Source organism: Coregonus clupeaformis, chromosome 25 (genome assembly GCF_020615455.1).
Source record: "Coregonus clupeaformis isolate EN_2021a chromosome 25, ASM2061545v1, whole genome shotgun sequence".
Taxonomy (NCBI): Eukaryota; Metazoa; Chordata; class Actinopteri; order Salmoniformes; family Salmonidae; genus Coregonus; species Coregonus clupeaformis.
In genome coordinates this window covers 681,909-705,786 of record NC_059216.1, presented here as the reverse complement: position 1 = coordinate 705,786, position 23,878 = coordinate 681,909, and the positions used below count along the sequence as shown (strand labels likewise).

General features: G+C 45.0%; 1 protein-coding gene across 1 annotated transcript in view; it reads right to left on the bottom strand.

Moving 5' to 3' along the window:
- Positions 1-3,009: 3,009 nt before the first annotated feature.
- LOC121539737 (beta/gamma crystallin domain-containing protein 1-like) overlaps positions 3,010-23,878 on the bottom strand; it is a 30,191-nt gene continuing 9,322 nt past the window's right edge. Inside the window, exons 9-20 of the mRNA XM_041848448.1 lie at positions 22,785-22,969; positions 14,815-14,941; positions 14,498-14,643; positions 13,287-13,413; positions 13,062-13,091; positions 12,795-12,907; positions 12,450-12,582; positions 12,135-12,274; positions 11,756-11,879; positions 5,616-5,774; positions 5,178-5,343; positions 3,010-3,937 (exon numbers count right to left, since the gene is read on the bottom strand). Coding sequence (XP_041704382.1) covers positions 3,849-3,937; positions 5,178-5,343; positions 5,616-5,774; positions 11,756-11,879; positions 12,135-12,274; positions 12,450-12,582; positions 12,795-12,907; positions 13,062-13,091; positions 13,287-13,413; positions 14,498-14,643; positions 14,815-14,941; positions 22,785-22,969 — 1,539 coding nt within the window. The 3' untranslated portion in view covers positions 3,010-3,848. The remainder of the gene's footprint in view (positions 3,938-5,177; positions 5,344-5,615; positions 5,775-11,755; positions 11,880-12,134; positions 12,275-12,449; positions 12,583-12,794; positions 12,908-13,061; positions 13,092-13,286; positions 13,414-14,497; positions 14,644-14,814; positions 14,942-22,784; positions 22,970-23,878) is intronic.

Sequence of the window (23,878 nt, the reverse complement as noted above, 5' to 3'; positions counted from 1 at the left end):
GGACACACACATGCGCGTACAGTCACACACAGACACACACACACACAGACAGAGACACACAGACACACACTGACAGTAGGTAAGTAGGCCATATTCTTATCTAACACCTCCTACAGTGAAGCAGCTTGGTGATACTTGATCATCTCTGGGAGTGTTGACACAAAAGGGTGAGTGAGACGTCCAAAAGACCTGGATGGGTTTTTGCCTAAGGGGGATGTGACACACCGTGCCAGCAGGTCAGTGGGCACCCACTGTATTTGTAAAGCTGAAGACAACAATGATATTATTACAGTTCATATGGTTGGCAAAAGGTGTCATATTGCGGCATATTGCGGCTAGGGTGGAATGACATTGGTCAATAGTGGCACATTATATTGGTCAATAGTGGGCTTTTTATGACCCCCTTGTCCAAGTGGAGGAAGTTCATCAGTAAGCTTCAGCCATTTCAATTGTCTGAAGCCACACACACACACCTCTTCTACTCTCTCAGTCAGACAGGCAGTGAGGCAGGCTAGGTTTGATTTGGTATGGTCAGTCAGTGACGGACAGACCAGATGATGAACCGCTGTCTCGGGCTGTGCTGACCAGCCAGGCTGGAATGCCAGTGTAATCCTGGTGCTAGGACCCTAATCCAGTCCCTTTATTCAGGCCCTTTGTCTGTGGCCCTGTCGGGGCCCCCGGGTCCGCTCCCCAGCCTGGAAGCAGAACAGATTCCTGTCTGCCTGGGCATTATGGAAGCGTTCCACCATGACATCATGGCTCCATTTTGTTCTGATGAAACAGCAACAGCTAGCCTGGTCACCAGATTCTCTGTTGGTTGCTATACCATACTGTTTGTACGTTTTGCATGACAACAAACACAACAGGATGCAAATGTGTATGTTGAGTGGGAGGACATAGGCCTTACTTCATTACAATGTTAGGTTAGAGAAAGACTATGCAGTATACTGTATCAATGACGTAATCTTCTCTTTAGTGATCTGTTTCCTTTCCACGTTTTCAAATACACGATACTACGTACGATGAGAGCAGCTTTGACAGTTCAGGTGAGGCTGACCAGGGTGTTGTTGTGTACGGTGTTGGTGTGCATCATAGGTTGCGGTCTGCGAAGGATGTCAGAACATCCAGTTTCTCCAATCCACAACGAGGTACACATCAGGTCATTCTGTGTAGAAGAGGAACTAGAAACCGGTGTGCTGGTCTAATCATCACCACAGCCATTTATCAATGTATGCTACTGTGTTGACAGATAAACACCGTATCTCACCTCATCTTTTTCTATTATCTATTATTCATTAATTTTTTGGAAGATGGCCTGGATTCATTCAACGGTGTGTTGCAGCCCTGCGCACTACACTACAGACAATTTTGCCTTTAAAAGACAATCTCCCCAACATTTGCATGTTGCGGATGTCGGCTCAAGCATAAATTATCTTTAAAAGTCAAGTGCAATGCGCTTATTGACAACAAGCCTTTGATTAATCCCGACCGTTGACCCTTCACAGAGCTCTAAAGTCAGGCTCTGGTTTTTTTTACTCCCTGTGACTTCCTGTTCCTGGTGGAGGAGGAGTTTACCTTCTCCCAGGTGCCTCAGGCCATGCTGAAGAAAGAGAAGGATCACGCTCAGAGGAAAACTGTGGTCAAAATCAGCAGCGGAGAGGACTCATCCGACGAACCACTGGACGACTCCACTGCCGCTAAGTGTTTCCTAAAAACGCAGGGGAAAAACACCTACCAATGCCACTCCTACAAATGCGAAGGTTTTCCTTAGGCCTCCACCTTGAGGCATTTCTGAGAGACAACCAGACTTGTGGGCATAGAGCGTGGCCTGATATGGAAATGCTGGGTGTGTTTCAGTCAGATAATTTTGATGACTGCATTTAGGATTGTCTGTGCTAAGGTTATGAGTGTGTATCTGTCTGAGTATAGAGCTGTTGTATTTGATGTGTTAAGGAAGTTGAAGATAATTCAAGTCCTCGACTTTGGAAGTGTCATTGAGATGCCTCAACAACATACCACAAATCAAGAAAAGAAAAAACATTTATTTTTTATAGATCGTAACAGCATTTTGTTGACATTACATTTAAAAGACAGTGGTTAGCACGATATTGCAGCACAGTGTTGAAATGGATCTTTAATCATTTGACATATGACATATATATACCTGCTGCAGCTAATGTTCTGTGCAGTGATGTGTGTAGTAAAGTATAAATACATACAGACAAGAAAAGTACTTATGAAACATTAAAAAACATATCGGTAACACTTTACTTGACTTTACTTGACACCTAGCGTCATAACACGTTATGCCACTGTCATAACCATGTCATAATATATATATCATAACTGACATAACATAATATGGTCATAACATATTGCATTATTTTTTGGCTGGTTATGACACCTACATAAGAGTGTCAAAACCCACAGTTTCCTTTCGTTTGAAAGTTTGTTTCTTAAGTCCTTTGTTGTTGTAATGAATACTTTGCAGTCATTTAAAAAAAATCTTATTTGAAATAACTTGTAGAAAATAAACTTCATGACACTGTTATAAAGCATTTTGACCATCCTGTGTCACTTTACTTGGACTAAGAAAATGCACTTTATGAAACAGTCAAGAAGCATTATGACCATCCTGTGTCACTTTACTTGGACTAAGAAAATACACTTTATGACACTGTTAAGAAGCATTATGGCCATCATAATCATATAAGCCAGATAGGCCTATCACGTACATGCCCTTATGTTAGTCATCAGTCACAAAGAGGGTGTCTTGTCCTGCTCCTGAAATCTGCTCCTGCATTCATCCCAGTCATCAGAAACAGAGCATTGGGGTAGCTGCATGTCTGACATAAATGTGTGTGCAATTACAATGATAATTTAATATGGTCAATTAAACTGTTGACAAGTAGGCTATGGTGTAATGGAATGTTTTGTCTTGTGTGGTAGGTTTTGTGGTATTTCACACTCTTATATAGGTGTCATAACCAGCCATAAAATAACTACCATGGTAGGTTTTATGGGTTTTGACACTCTTATGTAGGTGTTATAACATATTATGACATGGTTATGACCGTGTTATGAAGTGTTAACAACATATCTACACAAAACGTATAATTTCGAGAATTCAAGGAGTGTTCATCTATGACATTAAGAATGTGTGACTTCATAGAATAACCCTTGTGTGAAAAAATATACATTTCAGTAATTGACTGGTGAAGCACACTTAACTAATTGTAAAGGCTATGAATATAGTAGAGACACAAACGTATTCCATTTTAGTCATTTATCAGATGCTCTTATCTGGAGCAACTTACAGGTGCAATTAGGTTTAAGTGCCTTGCTCAAGGGCACATCGACATTTTTCACCTAGTCGGCTCGGGTATTCGAACCAGCAACCTTTCAGTTAATGGCCCAATGCTCTTAGCCGCTAGGCTACCTGCCGCCCTTGCTCTATAGATAGTTCTGTAGCCGCATGTTGTTTGGTTTCTTTCTCTTTGCAGTGACTTGGAAATGTGTAGGTTACTAGTTTATAGATGTGTTTCACAAAGACAGTCTAATATGGATGCGCACAAGCTCAACACATTTTGCAGATTATCTCGAGGCCCACTGCAGACTAGAATCACAGAGCATTAAGGCCCATTGAGGAACTTCATAAAGAAATAAGAGTATGGGTCCCACGGTGGAGCTGCATCACAGAGCTCTGAGTCCCATGGCTTTATGATGCAAGAAAGGTCTAACACCCTTGGCTTAGCTGCACCAGAGGAATCTGAGGCCCACAGCAGAACTGCACCAGAAGTTCTGAAGCCCAAGTCAGAGTTGCTGTTGAAGGGCCTATTGACACTATATTACAGGATCTCCAAAGACCATCTTTGGTTGTGTTTTCTCTCATCAAATGTGTTGAGAATCACTTGAGTTTTGTCATAACTTTGTCCACCTGTGAGTAGAAGACATTATACAGTTTAGTGTAGGCTATCTATTCAATGGCACGGCAACAGATGGGTAATGCAAATAACTAACTAAACACTTCCTAAACCTACCACCAGATGGAGCCAGATAACAGGGACTGAGCTGAACGTCAGAGCTCCTATACTCTTTTTTATTTTATTTTACCTTTATTTAACTAGGCAAATCAGTTAAGAATAAATTCTTATTTACAATGACGGCCTACACCGGCCAAACCCGGACGACGCTGGGCCAATTGTGCACCGCCCTATGGGACTCCCAATCACGGCCGGTTATGATACAACCTGGAATCGAACCAGGGGGTCTGTAGTGACACCTCAAGCACTGAGATGCAGTGCCTTAGACCACTGCGCCACTCGGGAGCTGGTATGCTGGTATGCTGATCAAAAATATAAACGCAACATGTAAAGTGTTGGTCCCACTAAAAGATCCCAGACATTTTCCATACGCAAAAAAACGTATTTCTCTCAAATGTTGTGCACAAATTTGTTTACATCCCTGTTAGTGAGAATTTCTCCTTTGCCAAGATAATCCATCCACCTGACAGTTGTGGCATATCAAGAAGCTGATTAAATGGCATGATCATTACACAGGTGCACCTTGTGCTGGGGACAATAAAAGGCCACTCTAAAATGAGCAGTTTTTTCACTCAAGACAATGCCACAGATGTCTCAAGTTTTGAGGGAGCATGCAATTGGCATGCTGACTGCAGGAATGTCCACCAGAGCTGTTGCCATATAATTGAATGTTAATTTCTCTACCATAACCCGCCTCCAATGTCGTTTTAGAGAATTTGGCAGTACATCCAACCGGCCTCACAACCGCAGACCACGTGTAACCACCCCAGCCCAGGACCTCCACATCCAGCTTCTTTACCTGTGGGATCGTGAAAGACCAGCCACCCGGACAGCTGACAAAACTGAGGAGTATTTCTGTCTGTAATAAAGCCCTTTTGTGGGGACTCATTCTGATTGGCTGGGCCTGGCTCCCAAGTGGGTAGACCTATGCCCTCCCAGGCCCACCCATGGCTGCGCCCCTGCCCAGTCATGTGGATTCCATACATTTGGGCCTAATGAATTTATTTCTATTGACTGATTGCCTTATATGATCTGTAGCTCAGTAAAATCATTGAAATTGTTGCATGTTGCATTCATATTTTTGTTCAGTATAGATGCTAGCTGAGAGAGCGAGAGCAGGAGAGCTGATCTGACCTTTAACCTCCAGCACCAGATCAGGTTTGAGGTGGCATCGGACCAGGCCATCTGGGGTAATGTTCCACAGCTGGTTGTCTTTCCCTGGCTCTGGAGGAGACACACACAGCCTGCTGCCCGCCATGACAACGCTCCCCGTGATCTGCAGGCAACAGTCCTCCACCAGCTGTAGAGACAGGGAATAGGTGTTCAGATGTTGGTGGATTCTGTATTGAATACAAACCTATAAGCATGGTACAGATAATTGAAATGTTATATGTGAGACAAACGACAATTGTACTGGGATATGCTCAACACGTGACATGAAACTATGTTGAAATAATGAGGAAGCCAGTTCTGGAACGCTTGAAGGTGGTGATGATGGAATGAATAAGGATGTCTGTGGAGTTAATGAGTGGAAATGATGATCCAGTGCAAAATCTTGAGCCCATGCAGTACCTTGCAGTGTAGGACTCCATCATGGTAGATCCAGACCTGGTCCACTCCCCCAGTCTCCTCCAGGGCCTGGACCCGCAGCAGTTTGATGTCATCCAGAGGCCCTGACAGGGACATCACGTAGCCTGTCTCTCTGCTCCGCAGACGGAAGTACACCTGCTTCTGTAGAGGGCAACAACACGGATAATATGATCTTGTCTAGACTAGGCTAGATAAGTTATTCTCACCCAAAAGTGGTCATTATGAGTCATAAGGCCAAATAGTAACTTGCTGTGCCTGCATATCATTTCCCCCCCCAAGAAAATAACTTGCATTGATGACTGAATGAGATTTGTGCAGAAGTTGAGTTGTACACACAGATGTTAGGATGCAGTCCACTGATGTCTAAATTTGAACATTAGTCATGAAGATTAGGCTATTTTGTATGTGTCCGATATGGGGGCTTTTTCTGACCTGAGTAAAGTGAGCGTAAATGGAATGCAATTCCTTTTTTATGCACTTTTCTCTATATGCGTATTCTGACCTTGAACTTAAGCATGAGAATAGCATGCTATTCATCCGCTATTCGTCCAGGGTGGAGATCAAATAAATGAAGGCGTGGCGGAGGTGTATCAACAGATACGCAGTATTCTGACATTGACTTAATTCCCTAACAAATCCACCACCTTTACAGTTGAAGTCTGAAGTTTACATACACCTTAGCCAAATACATTTAAACTCAGTTTTTAACAATTCCTGACATTTAATCCCAGTAAACATTCCCTGTCTCAGGTCAGTTAGGATCACCACTTTATTTTAAGAATGTGAAATGTCAGAATAATAGTTGAGAGAATGATTTATTTCAGCTTTTATTTATTTCATCACATTCCCAGTGGGTCAGAAGTTTACATACACTCAATTAGTATTCGGTAGCATTGCCTTTAAATTGTTTAACTTGGGTCAAACGTTTCGGGTAGCCTTCCACAAGCTTCCCACAATAAGTTGGATGAATTTTGGCCCATTCCTCCTGACAGAGCTGGTGTAACTGAGTCAGGTTTGTAGGCCTCCTTGCTCACACACACTTTTTCAGTTCTGCCCACAAAGTTACTATAGGATTGAGGTCAGGGCTTTGTGATGGCCAATACCTTGACTTTGTTGTCCTTAAGCCATTTTACCACAACTTTGGAAGTATGCTTGGGGTCATTGTCCATTTGGAAGACCCATTTGCGACCAAGCTTTAACTTCCAGACTGATGTCTTGAGATGTTGCTTCAATATATCCACATAATTTTCCTTCCTCATGATGCCATCTATTTTGTGAAGTGCACCAGTCCTTCCTGCAGCAAAGCACCTCCACAGCATGATGCTGCCACCCCTGTGCTTCACGGTTGGGATGGTGTTATTTGGCTTGCAAGAAACCCCCTTTTCCTCCAAACATAACGATGGTCATTATGGCCAAACAGTTCTATTTTTGTTTCATCAGACCAGAGGACATTTCTCAAAAAAGTACGATCTTTGTCCCCATGTGTAGTTACAAACCGTAGTCTGGCTTTTTTATGGCGGTTTTGGAGCAGTGGCTTCTTCCTTGCTGAGCGGCCTTTCACATTATGTCAATATAGGACTCGTTTTACTGTGGATATAGATACTTTTGTACCTGTTTCCTCCAGCATCTTCACAAGGTCCTTTGCTGTTGCTCTGGGATTGATTTGCACTTTTCGCACCAAAGTACGTTCATCTCTAGGAGACAGAACGCGTCTCCTTCCTGAGCGGTATGACGGCTGCGTGGTCCCATGGTGTTTACACTTGCGTACTATTGTTTGTACAGATGAACGTGGTACCTTCAGGCGTTTGGAAATTGCTCCCAAGGATGAACCACACTTGTGGAGGTCTACAATTTTTTTTTCTGAGATCTTGGCTGATTTCCTTTGATTTTCCCATGATGTCAAGCAAGAGGCACTGAGTTTGAAGGTAGGCCTTGAAATACATTCACAGGTACACCTCCAATTGACTCAAATTATGTCAATTAGCCTATCAGAAGCTTCTAAAGCCATGACATAATTTTCTGGAATTTTCCAAGCTGTTTAAAGGCACAGTCAACTTAGTGTATGTAAACTTCTGACCCACTGGAATTGTGATACAGTGAATTATAAGTGAAATAATCTGTCTGTAAACAATTGTTTGAAAAATTACTTGTGTTATGCACAAAGTAGATGTCCTAACCGTCTTGCCAAAACTATAGTTCGCTAACAAGACATTTGTGGAGTGGTTGAAACCCAAGTATTAATGAATCCTACCTAAGTGTATGTAAACTTCCAACTTCAACTGTACGTGTAAAGGAAACCATGAATAAGGTCAAGCGAACCTACCGGTTGCAAGTGGAAAAATCATTCATTTTATTTTTTCCGATAGAAATAACACTCCATTCACTGTAATTTACAACTTGATAAGAGCTATTGATAAGAGCTAGGTATATGATTAATCCGTTTGGATAAGGGAATTTTAAATATGAATGACACTTGTTTTAGATCTATTTTACCTTATAATCGCTGGAGACACGTGAAACTAGTCATATGGCAGCAATCTGAAGTATGCAACTATCCCACAGTAAAGCTTATGAATTGATGTGCCATTATGCAGAATGTAAATTGTACAGCCTTTTAACTGGCAGGGATGAGCACTCTCCTATTTCTATCATGTTAAATATTAGCCACTATCAGTATCGACTGTCAGTAGGCTTAATAACCACAAATATTAAACTGCCAATTTACCGTTCCCTTCAGTTGGTATATATTGTCATTACATTTAATTACATAATTTAGTTTACTTTAATTTGCTTCCTCTGAGGATCATTAGTAACAGTTGATAATATATAAAAAAGACATGTAGGCTAATCAAATCATTATGGAGCAGAGCGCAGACCAAGCCGTAACAGTTTGAACCCGACACGTTGCGCAATACTTGGCCGTGTCGTCTCACAGTTCCATGGTATAGCCTACTATTGTACACTATTCTCCCTATTATAATTATATGTACGCTAGTCTTCCAACATTACCATAGGTTGAAGAACAATGTTTTTTTATGTAATACCTTGCTAAAACCAAGTATAGAGTTTATTTGTTATAATTCATTGGTATTAGATTTAAAAGGTGATCGAATAGCTCCTGATTTGTAATGTCATTAATGCATTTCTTTTGAAGCAATGTTTATAAAAAATGTACAAGTGAATAGGTTGGTTTACTTTTAAGTTTAAGTTTCCCACGTATCTCGTTAAAGTTTTGACCAATGAGGTAACTTGTTAAGTTGTGGCCAATGGGAGAGTGGACTGGTTGCTGGGAAAGAAAAAGAGAGGGAAAGGTTGAAAGAAGGGAGAGGAGAGACGTTAGTGGGGTTGGTGAAGGAAAAACGACCAAAGGAAACGATAAAGAGAGAACAAAACCATACCTACAGAGTTTTTTTAAGGGAAATCCTGATTTTATTTATATAAGAGAGTGTTTATTATTTCGTTAAGAAAGACCTAGTAGAGACTGAAGCTGCCGTCGCATTGTGGAGACATTCGACATCCTAGAGGTTAGCCTAGCATCGTGCAAGACTTGGAGAGAATTGCTTGTGACGATCAACGAGTTCGGGTTTCCAACGGATGTCTGGTGCTGCTACCGAGTACTGGCTGCATTGATAGCTGTGTTCGCTGTGGATCTTGTGAGGACACCTGCACGGAACTACTATATTTTGCTGAGGCATTATCTACAAGTAGTGAGTAACTACAAATGTGTGGTGGACTTCGGGACTTTATGTATGTCGTAATTTTTTTTATGAGCTCCAACGCGCGCCCAGGGTTTAAGCAAGCTTGCAAATAATTTGGACATGGGTTGTGGAAAAATCATTGGGGTTTATTATTTTTATTTCTTTTGATGTGATACATTGAACATTTGATTAATATAGATCTTGAACCTTATGTCTGTTGTATTGGTGGAGTCATTTACTGTTTCAGTTTCATTTAATGCATGGGAAAGCATATCCTTATAATAATAACCAAGTCTATAATCATTCTATCTGAAGTTAATACCCTATTTGTCATTCACCCTAGCAAGTTTACAATAGGGATTCTTATTGGAGATGTCCTTCTCACCTAATATCCCATGCTGTTCAGATATTCTAAATTCTCTCAGAATGACCTTCTTGATCCAAACCAGTCAGGTTTCAGGACTGGTCATTCAACTGAGACTGCTCTTCTCTGTGTCACGGAGGCTCTCCGCACTGCTAAAGCTAACTCTCTCTCCTCTGCTCTTGTCCTTCTAGACCTGTCTGCTGCCTTTGATACTGTGAACCATCAGATCCTCCTCTCCACCCTCTCCGAGCTGGGCATCTCCGGCGCGGCTCACTCCTGGATTGCGTCCTACCTGACCGGTCGCTCCTACCAAGTGGCGTGGCGAGAAGCTGTCTCCGCACCACGTGCTCTCACCACTGGTGTCCCCCAGGGCTCAGTTCTAGGCCCTCTCCTTTTCTCCCTATACACCAAGTCACTTGGCTCTGTCATATCCTCACATGGCCTCTCCTATCATTGCTACGCTGACGATACACAACTAATCTTCTCCTTTCCCCCTTCTGATAACCAGGTGGCGAATCGCATCTCTGCATGTCTGGCAGACATATCAGTATGGATGACGGATCACCACCTCAAGCTGAACCCTGGCAAGACGGAGCTGCTCTTCCTCCCGGGGAAGGACTGCCCGTTCCATGATCTCGCCATCACGGTTGACAACTCCGTTGTGTCCTCCTCCCAGAGTGCGAAGAGCCTTGGCGTGACCCTGGACAACACCCTGTCGTTCTCCGCTAACATCAAGGCGGTGACCCGCTCCTGCAGGTTCATGCTCTACAACATTCGGAGAGTACGACCCTGCCTTACACAGGAAGCGGCACAGGTCCTAATCCAGGCACTTGTCATCTCCCGTCTGGATTACTGCAACTCGCTGTTGGCTGGCCTCCCTGCCTGTGCCATTAAACCCCTACAACTCATCCAGAACGCCGCAGCCCGTCTGGTGTTCAACCTTCCCAAGTTCTCTCACGTCACCCCCCTCCTCCGCACACTCCACTGGCTTCCAGTTGAAGCTCGCATCCGTTACAAGACCATGGTGCTTGCCTATGGAGCAGTGAGGGGAACGGCACCTCTGTACCTTCGGGCTCTGATCAGTCCCTACACCCAAACGAGGGCATTGCATTCATCCACCTCTGGCCTGCTGGCTCCCTTCCTCTGCGGAAGCATAGTTCCCGCTCAGCCCAGTCAAAACTGTTCGCTGCTCTGGCACCCCAATGGTGGAACAAGCTCCCTCACGACGCCAGGACAGCGGAGTCACTCACCACCTTCCGGAGACATTTGAAACCCCACCTCTTTAAGGAATACCTGGGATAGGATAAAGTAATCCTTCTACCCCCCCCCCAAAAATTGTAAAGTGGTTATCCCACTGGCTATAGGGTGAATGCACCAATTTGTGAGTCGCTCTGGATAAGAGCGTCTGCTAAATGACGTAAATGTGCCCTTGAGCAAGGCACTTAACCCTAATTGCTCCTGTAAGTCGCTCTGGATAAGAGCGTCTGCTAAATGACTAAAATGTAAATGTAATGTAAATGTAATATTGTGAGAGTCAAATTCGAGCCTGGTGAGAGGGTTACATTTATTTTGTGCGTAAATGCTCCCCAAACCTGTTTTTTTATGATGAATAAATGCTTTCCTAACCACAGGAGGTTGGTGGCACTTTAATGAGGGAGAACAGGCTCGTGGTAATGGCTGGAGCGGAATATTGGAATGGTAGCAAATGCTTGATTTCCATGTGTTTGATACCATTCCATTCGCTCCGTTCCAGCCATTATTATGAGCCGTCCTCCCCTCAGCAGCCTCCACTGTTCCTAACCCTAAATAATCTATTTTAAATCTAACAATTGGTGCTGAAATGGAGCAGAATATGCATATATTTAGATGGCTTTCTTTCATTCATTGACCCTAATATTTTGAACCCATTCTCTCGATATATTGTAGTGAACCTGTTGACAAAATTCTAACTAAAAGATACACCGTATTTAAAGGGATGTCTTAAGATAAATGTACTGAAAACTCTACTGAATGAAAACTCTCAGATAAAATCTGTTGGCCAGCATGTCCCGCCTCCATACCTGCAATAGTGGTCGCAGGGATCCGATTCGCGGCCAGCTGCTGAACTTGCACCAATCACCCAGTTTGCTGGGCGGAAGCAGGATCTGACGGCCGCGGTGATTACTCCCCTCATACAGCACCCACCTGTAGGTCAGGAATTATCAATCACACACAGTCAGTTGTTCTACTTACACAAACCTCAAACACACCTTAAATGTAAACAATCCACCTTCCTACAGCATTTCTGTTTACAATAACCCAGCAAAACTGGTTGATGGATTAATAGGTGCTTAGACAGTGCTTCATCAACCAATTTGAATAGTAGGTGCAACTCTTGCTTTACAATGTTCTGTTTTATTGCCGAATAAAAACGGTCAAATCTATTCAGGTGTGACTTACATTCCTCCGTCGATCACCAGGGAGCGTATGCATCCGTCCACCCCAGCCAGCTGCAGGTTCACCACCCCTCCAGTCAGCACCACCCTACGGCCTCTACAGCCAACCTTACTGAACAACGTTATGGACGGGAAGGAGAACTCCTGGAGAGACAAGGGGGAAGGAGTGTGTGAGATTATACATCATTATGGTATTGTAGGTACAGGATATCTCCAAGATATGCAGTCACTTCACACAGACATGACTTAGGTTTACAAATACGGTACGCATGCATGCCATGCCAACACACATAACTGCAGGATCTCCTCTGTACTCAACATGGCTGATGGTCTGTACGGAGCGGATGGTAGAGTCAGGACCCAGACAGCCCATAGACTCAGTGTTGGGGTAGTCTCCCTCCTCCAGGACATAAGTGTGCTCTGTGAACTGGGATCCTTCATACGCCACCCAGCTGGAACACAGCACAGAGGCCCACAGTCAACTACAGCTCTCTCCAGTACTAAGTCCACTTTGAGTGTAATATACAACTAACGTTTTAACATTTTCTTCGTCAACAGATATAAAATATTTTGCCAGAGGAAAGCCCAACATTTCTGTATACTAAATGTCACTCTATAACAAGTAGAATGAACATGCTGTGTTTAAAGTTGATGTTGTGCTCACCTCCCAGCCAGTACTCTACAGGAGCCAGGGAAGAAGTTTTCCTCCAGGGCTACCACACTGTCCTCCAGTACCACCACTCTGCCCTGGAACCCAGGCTCTGAGAACAGCTGGAGCTAAGGTGCATACACAGGAGATAAACATGACCTACAACTACAGTGGATTACAGGTAGGCTACTCTTCATGCAAATTGATGGTATAATCACATTCATACACTATAGACTATGTTAAGATAGTTAATATTATTTGTTTATCGCTATCAGAACTTACCTTGAACTTGCATGATCCACCCAGGATATCCTGAAAATAATAAAGGAATTATGGATAAACCAGTTCAAAGTTTCTTCACTAACCTCATAACTTATCAGAGTCATGAAAGTATACTCTAAGTATGATCAAGTATGATACTACAAAGGTGGTACTACTGTGATTATTATTGTACAATAGTCTTTCCCTAGTCCACCCATGGACTGTGCGTAAATATGTTCTGTTTACCTGGAAGACTGGCTGCAGTGAGGATATCTGGAGGTTCTGTCCTCCCCAGTCCTCTGGGCTTCCGTAGAGGCCTTTCTCTAGAATGTAAAGTTCTCCGGAGAACCCAGGGTTCTCGAAGGCAACCCACCTGTTTAGAACACACACACACACACACACAACAGGTAAATTAATACTTAGGACACTCCATAATAACATTTTACAATACAGCATGTTGTAAATAGCATCATTCCCACCCGTATGTCATAAACTTTAAACAGGAGGTCTGAATATGATTATTATAATTTTACTCTAGTTTCCAATCCTGTAATATTAGATGTTTATAACTTAAAATCACTAGCTCTAACTCCATTTTATCACTAACTAAACAATGAGCTCTGGCATTTTGAAAGGCCATAAAACAATTAGCCAGGTAAACTACACAGTAAACAGTAGAAGGTTATAAAGAGATTATGTAAAGGCTATCCCTATTCAGTGGAGTTCATTTTGAACTATATAAGCTTTAGGCGTATGCTCTACATAACCAGTTTGGAAAGATACATAAAAATTAACGCTGTTCATTCTAACACAGAGACTTTTGTGATAGCTTGTGAACCACTGAGACAACTGACTCTATATATATAAAAGAGATAGCCAATGAACTTCTAAGTGATTAAATTCAGGTATAATAATAATATGCCATTTAGCAGACGCTTTTATCCAAAGCGACTTACAGTCATGTGTGCATACATTTTTACGTATGGGTGGTCCCGGGGTTCGAACCCACTACCCTGGCGTTACAAGCGCCATGCTCTACCAATTGAGCTACAGAGAACCAGGTATGTCTGGAACACGGCAACTCCCTTTCTTTACTGAAACATGTACAAAGCTTATACAGTTTGAATTGTGACTCCAGGACTGTGCCTTTAGAATCTAATCTCCTCTCTAAGAATATATAGCCCTAGAGAATGATCTCATTTTCCCACCTATTGTCTAACCTTCAGTATCACTTTACTAAGCGTGACATTAACACCCGTCTTTCGCGTTTGTGCCTGTGTGTGCATGTGTGTGTGTGTGTTAATTAAAAGCTTGCAAACAGAGGAAAGAGGATAGAAGTGGCCCACCTATATATCTATAGCAGAGCAAGCCCAAGTCCTGGTGCAGTTGTGACACACTGAGTTATTTCAATAGATGCAGTAGCCTGCTACATAGGACCGTCAGGGAAGTTGACTTACACTCCATCCTGGACATTGATGGACTGTGTCTTGGGGCCGAAGCCGGTGCCCTCCATGTTAGTGACAGGCCCTAGCAGGTCCACGTTGACCCCTCTCTCCCCAAATTCCCTCTCACTGAACAACTTCACATGGGGAGACAGGAAATCCTACAACACAGGGAATGTGAAAAAAAAACACCCAAATGATCTCTATTTACAAAGACCAAACTTGACAAGCTATACCATTAACTGACTTTATTTTGTCTAGGTACTTCAATCATCACAAACATTCTATATATTCTACCATGGCTCTGAATAGATGAGAGTTCCAGTACTTACAGTGCGGACAGGGCGTAGTGACAGGAGCTGGTCTCCATAGCCTCCCCACTCCCTCCAGTCAGGATACTCCCCCTCCTCCAGGAGATACTGGTGACCTTCAAACTCTGGCTCATCATAGCCAACCCAGCTACAGGGACAATCAGGAACACAAAGGGTGATAGAGGGTAAATCGCAGAATAAATTGTTTATTCGGCAAATACAGCGGTACGCAGCAATGCGTAAAACTCTACAGTGCGGTATAACAGCGCATTGGAGAAAACAAAGCACACGGGTGAATATCCCGGCGATTACAATACGTAAAGCTCCACCGAGCTATCGTCACCTCCACAATAAACAATCACTCACAAAGACATGGGGGGCAGAGGGAATACTTATACAAGGACTGATGAGGGGATATGAACCAGGTGTGTGTAAAAAGAAGACAAAACAAATGGAATGATGAGAAGAGGAGCGGCAGTGGCTAGAAGGCCGTGACGCCGAACGCCGAAGCCTGCCCGAACAAGGACAGTCGTCCACCGCAGGAGCTTCGGTCTGGCTCTGATGCCACGGTGCCAGAACTGGCTGATACCCTAAAACAACATTAAAATGGAGATAGGTTAGTGGAGGAGTGGCGGAGAGAGTTCTGGGCATATTCGGCCCATGGCAAGAACACCGACCACTCCCCCAGCTGGTCCTGGCAGTAGGACCTCAGGAACCTACCAACATCCTGATTCACCCGTTCCACCTGCCCATTAGACTCGGGGTGAAACCCAGAGGTCAGGCTGACCGAGACCCCCAGACGTTCCATGAATGCCTTCTAGACCCTACACGTAAACTGGGGACCCCGGTCAGACACTATGTCCTCTGGCACCCCGTAGTGCCGGATGACGTGAGTAAACAGGGCCTCCGCAGTTTGCAGGGCCGTGGGGAGACCGGGCAGAGGAAGGAGGCGGCAGGCTTTAGAAAAGCGGTCCACAATGACCAGGATTGTGGTGTTACCCTGAGAGAGGGGAAGATCAGTTAGGAAGTCAATTGATAAGTGGGACCATGGCCGTTGTGGAACTGGTAAGGGATGTAACTTACCCGCTGGAAAGTGCCTAGGTGCCTTACTCTGGACGCACACCGGGCAGGAGGAGACATACAGTACTTCCCGGTCAGACAGTGCACTGTACGGCCAATGCCTGGGTGACCAGAGGAGGGGCACGTGTGTGCCCAATAGATAAGACGATCACAGACAATAGACGGCACGTACCGCAGCCCAGCTGGGCACTGAGGTGGAGATGGCTCTGTGCGTAACTATGTCCGTTCTATGTCCGCATCCACCACCCACACTACCGGCGCCACAATGCAGGAGGCCGGGAGTATGGGGGTGTTGTCTATGGGCCTCTCCTTTGTGTCTTACAGCCGTGACAGTGCGTCTGCCTTCACGTTCTTTGTGCCTGGTATGTAGGACAGCATGAAATCAAACTGGGTGAAGAACAAGGCCCACCTGGCCTGGCGAGGGTTCAGCCTCCTCGCTGCCTGGATGTACTCCAGGTTACGGTGGTCAGTCCAGACGATGAAAGGGTGTTTGCCCCTCGAGCCAGTGCCTCCACGCGGTCAGGGCTCTGACAACAGCCAACAGCTCCCGATCACCAACAGCCAACAGCTCCGCCTGGCTGAGCTTCTTAGAGAAGAAGACACAGGGGCGGAGCTTGGGTGGCGTGCCCGAGCGTTGGGATAGGACAGCGCCTCCACTACGAACGGCAATGATGGATCGGGATGGGCCAGTACCGGGGCTGAGGTGAACAGAGCCCTCAGGTTACAGACAGCCCTGTCAGCCTCAGCAGACCAGCGGAGCCGGGACGGCCCACCCTTCAACAGAGAGGTGATGGGAGCTGCAACCTTGCCAAAGCCCCGGATAAACCTCAGATAGTAATTGGCAAAGCTAATGAAGCGCTGCACCTCCTTTACCGTGGTTGGAGTCTGCCAATTACGCAAGGCTGAAATGCTGTCTCCCTCCATCTCCACACCTGAGGTGGTGATGTGGTATCCTAAGAAGAAGACGAACTGTTGGAAGAACAGACACCAGAATGTCATCGATGTAGACCACCACACCACGACCAAGCATGTCCCGAAACACCTTGTTCACAAAGGAAGACTGATGGAGCATTCATCAACCCCTACGGCATCACCAGGTATTCATAATGCCCCGTGGTTGTGCTAAATGCGGTCTTCCACTCGTCCCCTCCCTAACAAAACCTGACCCTAATGGTCGACTGTCAAGTACTTTGATGGGCAATGGAATGGATAGGGGAACCAATGTAATACATTCTAACGGGGTGGTCGCGAGAGTGTATGAAAAACATATGAAAAATGTATGCACTCACTAACTGTAAGTCGCTCTGGATAAGAGCGTCTGCTAAATGACAAAAATGTAAAATGTAAATAGACTTATTAGCTAAAGACCTGTCCATAAAGTTTCCAGCTGCACCTGAATCGACCATCGCCTCACACTGGGGAACTACCGTGTAATCAGGGAAGTTGACGTGGATGGTGAAGTGCGCAGCAGAGGGCTCTGAACGAGTGTGGGTTTGCACTACCTGGGGTGACGCGAGAGTGCCCTGCCTGCCACCTCCAGATCCAGAAGAACTCTGACGACAGAGTTTAGCAGAATGTCCTCTCTTGCCACAAGAGTGACACTGGATCTGTCATCCTCCGTTCTCCCGGATCGCTGCACCACCCAGCTCCATCGCAACCCGGTCCGGGTTCAAGGGTATTGAAACGTCCCTTCCAGGACGTCCTCTAGAAGCCAGCAGGTTGTCCAGCCGGATGGCCATGTCCACCAGTTGGTGGAAGGTCAACGTGGTATCCTGGCAGGCTAGCTCCCTTCGGACGTCCTCACGCATGCTGCACCGGAAGCGGTCGATGATGGCCCGCTCGTTCCACCCAGACCCAGCTGCTAGAGTTCTAAACTCCAGGGCAAAGTCTTGCCCGGTCCTCGTCCCCTGCCTCAGATGGACCAGATGCTCGCCCGCCTCTCCTCCTTCAGGGGGATGATCGAAGACTGCCTGGAAGAGGCAAGCGAACTCCCCGTAGTTGTCCAACGCGTCTCCTCCTTCACTCCAGACCGTGTTGGCCCACTCCAGGGCTTTCCCCGAGAGGCAGGAGATGAGGGAGGACACCTTCTCCCGATCCGATGGAGCCGGGCTGATGTTGGTAAAATAGAGGTCTAGCTGCAGGAGGAAACCCTGGCAGCGGGCCGCTGCCCGTCGTATTCCCTCGGTCGAGCCAAGTGAATACCTCTGGGCGCTGGGGTGTGGGTGGCTGGATCCGGTCGCTCAGCTGGTTCCGAAGGGTCAGGTCCTCTCCAAACCGGCTAACATGTGGGAATGCTCCCGGACCCGCTCAACGACTCCAGGCATATTTCCTGCTCCTGCTGACTCCATGCTGTTGGGTGCGTGATTCTGTAGCGGGTGATTTGGGCGGACTCAGGCGCAGGAGGGTAAATCACAGAATAAATGGTTTATTCGGAAAATAGAGCGGTACGCAGCAATGCGTAAAACTCTACAGTGCAGTATAACGGAGCACTGGAGAAAACAAAGCACACGGGTGAATATCCCGGCGAATACAATATGTAAAGCTCCACCGAGCTATCGTCACCTCCACAATAAACAATCACACACAAAGACATGGGGGGCAGAGGGAATACTTATAGAAGGACTGGTGAGGGGATATGAACCAAGTGTGTGTAAAAACAAGACAAAACAAATGGAATGATGAGATGAGGCGCGGCAGTGTCTAAAAGGCCGGTGACGACAAACGCCGAAGCCTGCCCGAACAAGTAGAGGAGGCAGCTTCGGAGGAAGTTGTGACAGACCCAGCTACAGGGGCAATCAGAAACACAGAGGGCTCTATTTGCGCTAGTGTCAAACGCACGTTAGTTTGCAATTTCGTCATGTAAAAAGCGGGGCACTGGCATTTTCCAGCCCTAACGCCAGGTTTGGCAATTTACCGGTCTTATATCAGCTCGCTTGCTCTCAGATGGGCGGGTGGAAATATTTGAGGTGTGTCCTTAAAAACATGATCCAAAGTGCTAATTTCAGGCAGTGCTGATGGGGAAATTTAAGACCAACCAAAAGCTGGTTTTAGCGGTAACGCAGGTGGTTATGGCATGAATCTTGACAGCAGAAATGCAGCCTAGCCAGCCATGATGCACACTGCTCATATGCGTATGGAACAAGAGTAGCCCAATGTGCTTTTGGTGCCTGTATAATTCGTATTTAGAAATTAATTTGTATTCTTTGATTAAAAAACAACCATAGCCTCCCCCTCCTCTCAATAAAGGCTTTTTTTTGTCTGCCCAATGCAATTGCAAATTAATCAAGACTGTCAATAAAGGGCTTGGCTCCAGAGACCACTTGGAAATAAATCTTCATTCCCAAAGCTTTAGTAAAATATCAAGTTTGAGATGAGTTAAACAGTGAGCTGACCTTCCCTTTTTATCTACAGTCGTGGTCAAACGTTTTGAGAATGACACAAGTATTGGTCTTCACAAAGTCCGCTGCTTCAGTGTTATGAGATATTTTTGTCAGATGTTACTATGGTATACTGAAGAATAATTACAAGCATTCCATAAGTGTCAAAGGCTTTTATTGACAATTACATTAAGTTGTAACGATCCCGGCAGTCTGAGTCGGGTCCTGTCTGGTGACTAGTTTTTCCTGTTCGTGATCTCCAGTTTCCCGAGGGTTCGGGAACGCTCCGGGGAGCTCTCTTGTTTTCCGCACCTGCATCCCATCAGCAATCTGCACACCTGGTCCTGATCATCACCCTTCTTAGGCTCTGGCCAAACATCCAGTTCCTGCCGGATCGTTAGCCATGAACAGTAGGTTTATCAGAGTATCAGTCCTAGAGCTTCTAGCGTTAGTTTTGTTGTTTTGTACCTTGTTGGTTTATTGTTGACTTACCTCCGTTTTTGTTCCATCTCCAGTCACTCGTCCGGAACCCTCACCCTACCTCTGCCTGATGGTCGGCGGCTGCCGAGCCATCATTGGACCAACAACTGCACCCTCAACAACTCATCCACGCCGCCCGCTCTGTTCCCTGGATTATCCTGCACCTTTGTTGAATCTGTAATAAACCCTCACCTTCGTTCAACTCTCCTTGTCCTGGTCTGCTTCTGGGTTCTGTCTGAGGGAACCGTGACATAAGTTTATGCAAAGAGTCAATATTTGCAGTGTTGACCCTTCTTTTTCAAGACCTCCGCAATCCACCCTGGCATGCTGTCAATTAACTTCTGGGCCACATCCTGATTGATGGCAGCCCATTCTTGCATAATCAATGCTTGGAGTTTGTCAGAATTTGTGGGTTTTTGTTTGTCCACCCGCCTCTTGAGGATCGACCACAAGTTCTCAATGGGATTAAGGACACAAAATGTCGATGTTTTGTTCCCCGAGCCACTTAGTTATCACGTTTGCCTTATGGAAAGGTGCTCCATCATGCTGGAAAAGGCATTGGTCGTCACCAAACTGTTCTTGGATGGTTGGGAGAAGTTGCTCTCGGAGGATGTGTTGGTACCATTCTTTATTCATGGCTGTGTTCTTAGATAGAATTGTGAGTGAGCCCACTCCCTTGGCTGAGAAGCAACCCCACACATGAATGGTCTCAGGATGCTTTACTGTTGGCATGACACAGGACTGATGGTAGCGCTCACCTTGTCTTCTCCGGACAAGGTGTTTTCCGGATGCCCCAAACAATCGAAAAGGGGATTCATCAGAGAAAATTACTTTACCCCAGTCCTCAGCAGTCCAATCCCTGTACCTTTTGCAGAATATCAGTCTGTCCCTGATGTTTTTCCTGGAGAGAAGTGGCTTCTTTGCTGCCCTTCTTGACACCAGGCCATCCTCCAAAAGTCTTCGCCTCACTGTGCGTGCAGATGCACTCACACCTGCCTGCTGCTATTCCTGAGCAAGCTCTGCACTGGTGGTGCCCCGATCTCGCAGCTGAATCAACTTTAGGAGACAGTCCTGGCGCTTGCTGGACTTTCTTGGGCGCCCTGATGCCTCCTTCACAACAATTGAACCTCTCTCCTTGAAGTTCTTGATGATCCGATAAATGGTTGATTTAGGTACAATCTTACTAGCAGCAATATCCTTGCCTGTGAAGCCCTTTTTGTGCAAAGCAATGATGACGGCACGTGTTTCCTTGCAGGTAACCATGGTTAACAGAGGAAGAACAATGATTTCAAGCACACCCTCCTTTTAAAGCTTCCAGTCTGTTATTCTAACTCAATCAGCATGACAGAGTGATCTCCAGCCTTGTCCTCGTCAACACTCTCACCTGTGTTAACGAGAGAATCACTGACATGATGGCAGCTGGTCCTTTTGTGGCAGGGCTGAAATGCAGTGGAAAAGTTTTTTGGGGAATAAGTTCATTTTCATGGCAAAGAGGGACTTTGCAATTAATTGCAATTCATCTGATCACTCTTCATGACTTTCTGGAGTATATGCAAATTGCCATAATCAAAACTGAGGCAGCAGACTGTGAAAAATTGTATTTGTGTCATTCTCAAAACTTATGCATAAACTATATGCATTGTAAGCAGGCCCACATTATTTTAACCATGCAGGTTCCGTTTTGGACATGCGCAAAACCCCCTCCATGATGTAGGCTACGTGTCCATGCCCATCATGAAACGAGAGATGAGAACCTCTGTGAATACCGGTGAACCTCGTATTTAGAAGTTATCTGTAACCGGTAAAAATGTATTGTTTTCCGTTTCATATGTTCAAAACCCAAGCCTTCCCTTAGGCCTACTATAACGAAGGCTGGTTCAACAGCAATCTGTCTTTTTTATCCTAGAGATTTTATGACATCATTACATTTGACATTTATTTATTGTTGTTGTAAAAAAAAATTGGGTTGCTTGTTTTTCGTTTACATTTATTACAACCAAACTTATTTGAATGATTCACCTTTCCCGGTTTTCTGGTGACAATGTCCGTGGCGCGCATGCAATGCAAATTCTGGAGATGTGTGAATGCGATCTGATCTCTAAAATGGTTCAGATTATGTTAATAAAACATAGGCCTATTTGGAAGCAGTATAACGGTGAGTGGACATCATTCTCCCTTTCTATTTATTTAGGATCTTTGTCCAGCTACTGTGAAAAGTTTGGATGAGCCATAAAACCCTCCATAGTCGGCATTGTTTTAATATTATATGCCCACGGGGAGAAATGTTGGTGCCTGTAAGTGTGACATAGCCCAATTAAAACAGGTTGTTGTTTAATTTAGAATTTGATTCTAATGATTTGTTCTCTTTTTAGGCCTTATCAATAATTTATTTAATCTTGCTTATTGACAATGTTTAGCATGTCCATGCTCAGCCATAATGCAATTTACAGTAGGCCTAGCCCCTACATCAGTGTGAATGCTATTGAAGCCATGCGATTACTTAGAACAATGTGGACTGCAAATGGGTTCAAGTTAACGTATTTAGCAAAGATAGGTCTACATTTTGTTATTTCGTTTCTGTAAGCCATTTAACAAACTATAACGGATTAACATTGGAATTGATTCCAAGGCAATACATAAAATACTGTAAGTACACAACTTGAAGCAACCACATTTTTCGCCATGTAGCGCGTTCTGATTGGCAAGTGAGGGGCCAAGCCTTGACACACCCACAACTTGTTTATTCATCAAAACCCAGCCCTTTCGTGCCAACACCAGCAAGTATGCCGATAATTGTGATAGTGAAAATAGCAAAAATATTTGACACACCCCTGAACCTATAGCACTACCGCCTGCGCTTAGATTTACCATTGCGTTAGGTTTGTTAAAGTAGAGCCCATAGGGTGATGTTAGAATAGATCTGACCAAATACAGTATCAAATTAATAGACCGTTAATCTGTGTTATGGCAGGTTAATATGGGCAGAGGAGGAGTCATTTCATTACAATACTATCCCCTACTGTATGTCAGCTGAGATCAACCACAAGTACTTACAGTCCACGAAGGATCTTGATGGATCCCACAGAACACAACGTCTTCCTTCTGACTGGATTAACTTCTGCCTCCTCCTCCTCCTCCTCCTCCTCCTCCCCCCCCTCTTCCTCCTCTCTGAAGTTGTACACATCATTGTCAATCTCCACACACTCGCCCTCGAAGCACGGCCTCTCGTACACCAGAGCCTGAAGGGGAGAGAAGGGGTTAAAGTTGAGGCTGATGTGCTGAGTTGGGCAGAGTGCTCTTGTCCATACCTGTCCCCATCCAAGGGCTACATGCTCCTCATACCACAGATTCCACCCCCCCTAGGCCCCGTGCCTCTGCCTGTCTGTCTGACAGTGCAATATTAAGCCCAGAGGGCTAGGTTGTACTTTTCTTAAACCATCAATCAATTGTGCATTTTAATGGTTAAACAAATGTTCAGCAGATATTGAGCCAAACAACTACATTATCAGCCCCTTGAAACCCATGAAATGCGCTTGCATATTTCTACATTTTAGCCCTCATCCGGACAGCCAGAATGTCCTAAAGAAACAGCTCTACTGGCAACCACAGCACATTCTGCTGACTGCTGGGTTAGACAGAAAGAGAGCATGCAGAGACGACACACTTTTGTGCTATGTGCCCATAGAGCTACCGGGGCACACATAGTTCTCTCACTAGTCACTAGCCAATCCACCTGCAACAACAGGCCTGTAGGTCTGTTTCACAATGAACAGATGTTATTAGGGCGGCAGGTAGCTTAGTGGGTAAGAGCGTTGTGCCAGTAACCGAAAGGTCGCTGGTTCTAATCCCCGAGCAGACTAGGTGAAAAATCTGTCGATGTGCCCTTAAGCAAGGCACTTAACCCTAATTGCTCATGTAAGTCGCTCTGGATAAGAGCGTCTGCTAAATGACTAAAATGTAAATTTAGGATGACAGCTGTGCTATAATAATATGCCGTCCCATCATATCACAGCTAGTCTTCAGCCATGTCACCAGAAAAAAAGCCAAGCGTTTGGATATTATGAGGTTTTGTGGTAAGAGGCGCTTGCGGTTGTTAAAAGTTTCCACTGTCATTCACAGACTGTATGTTGTTTTTTATCCTTAAACAC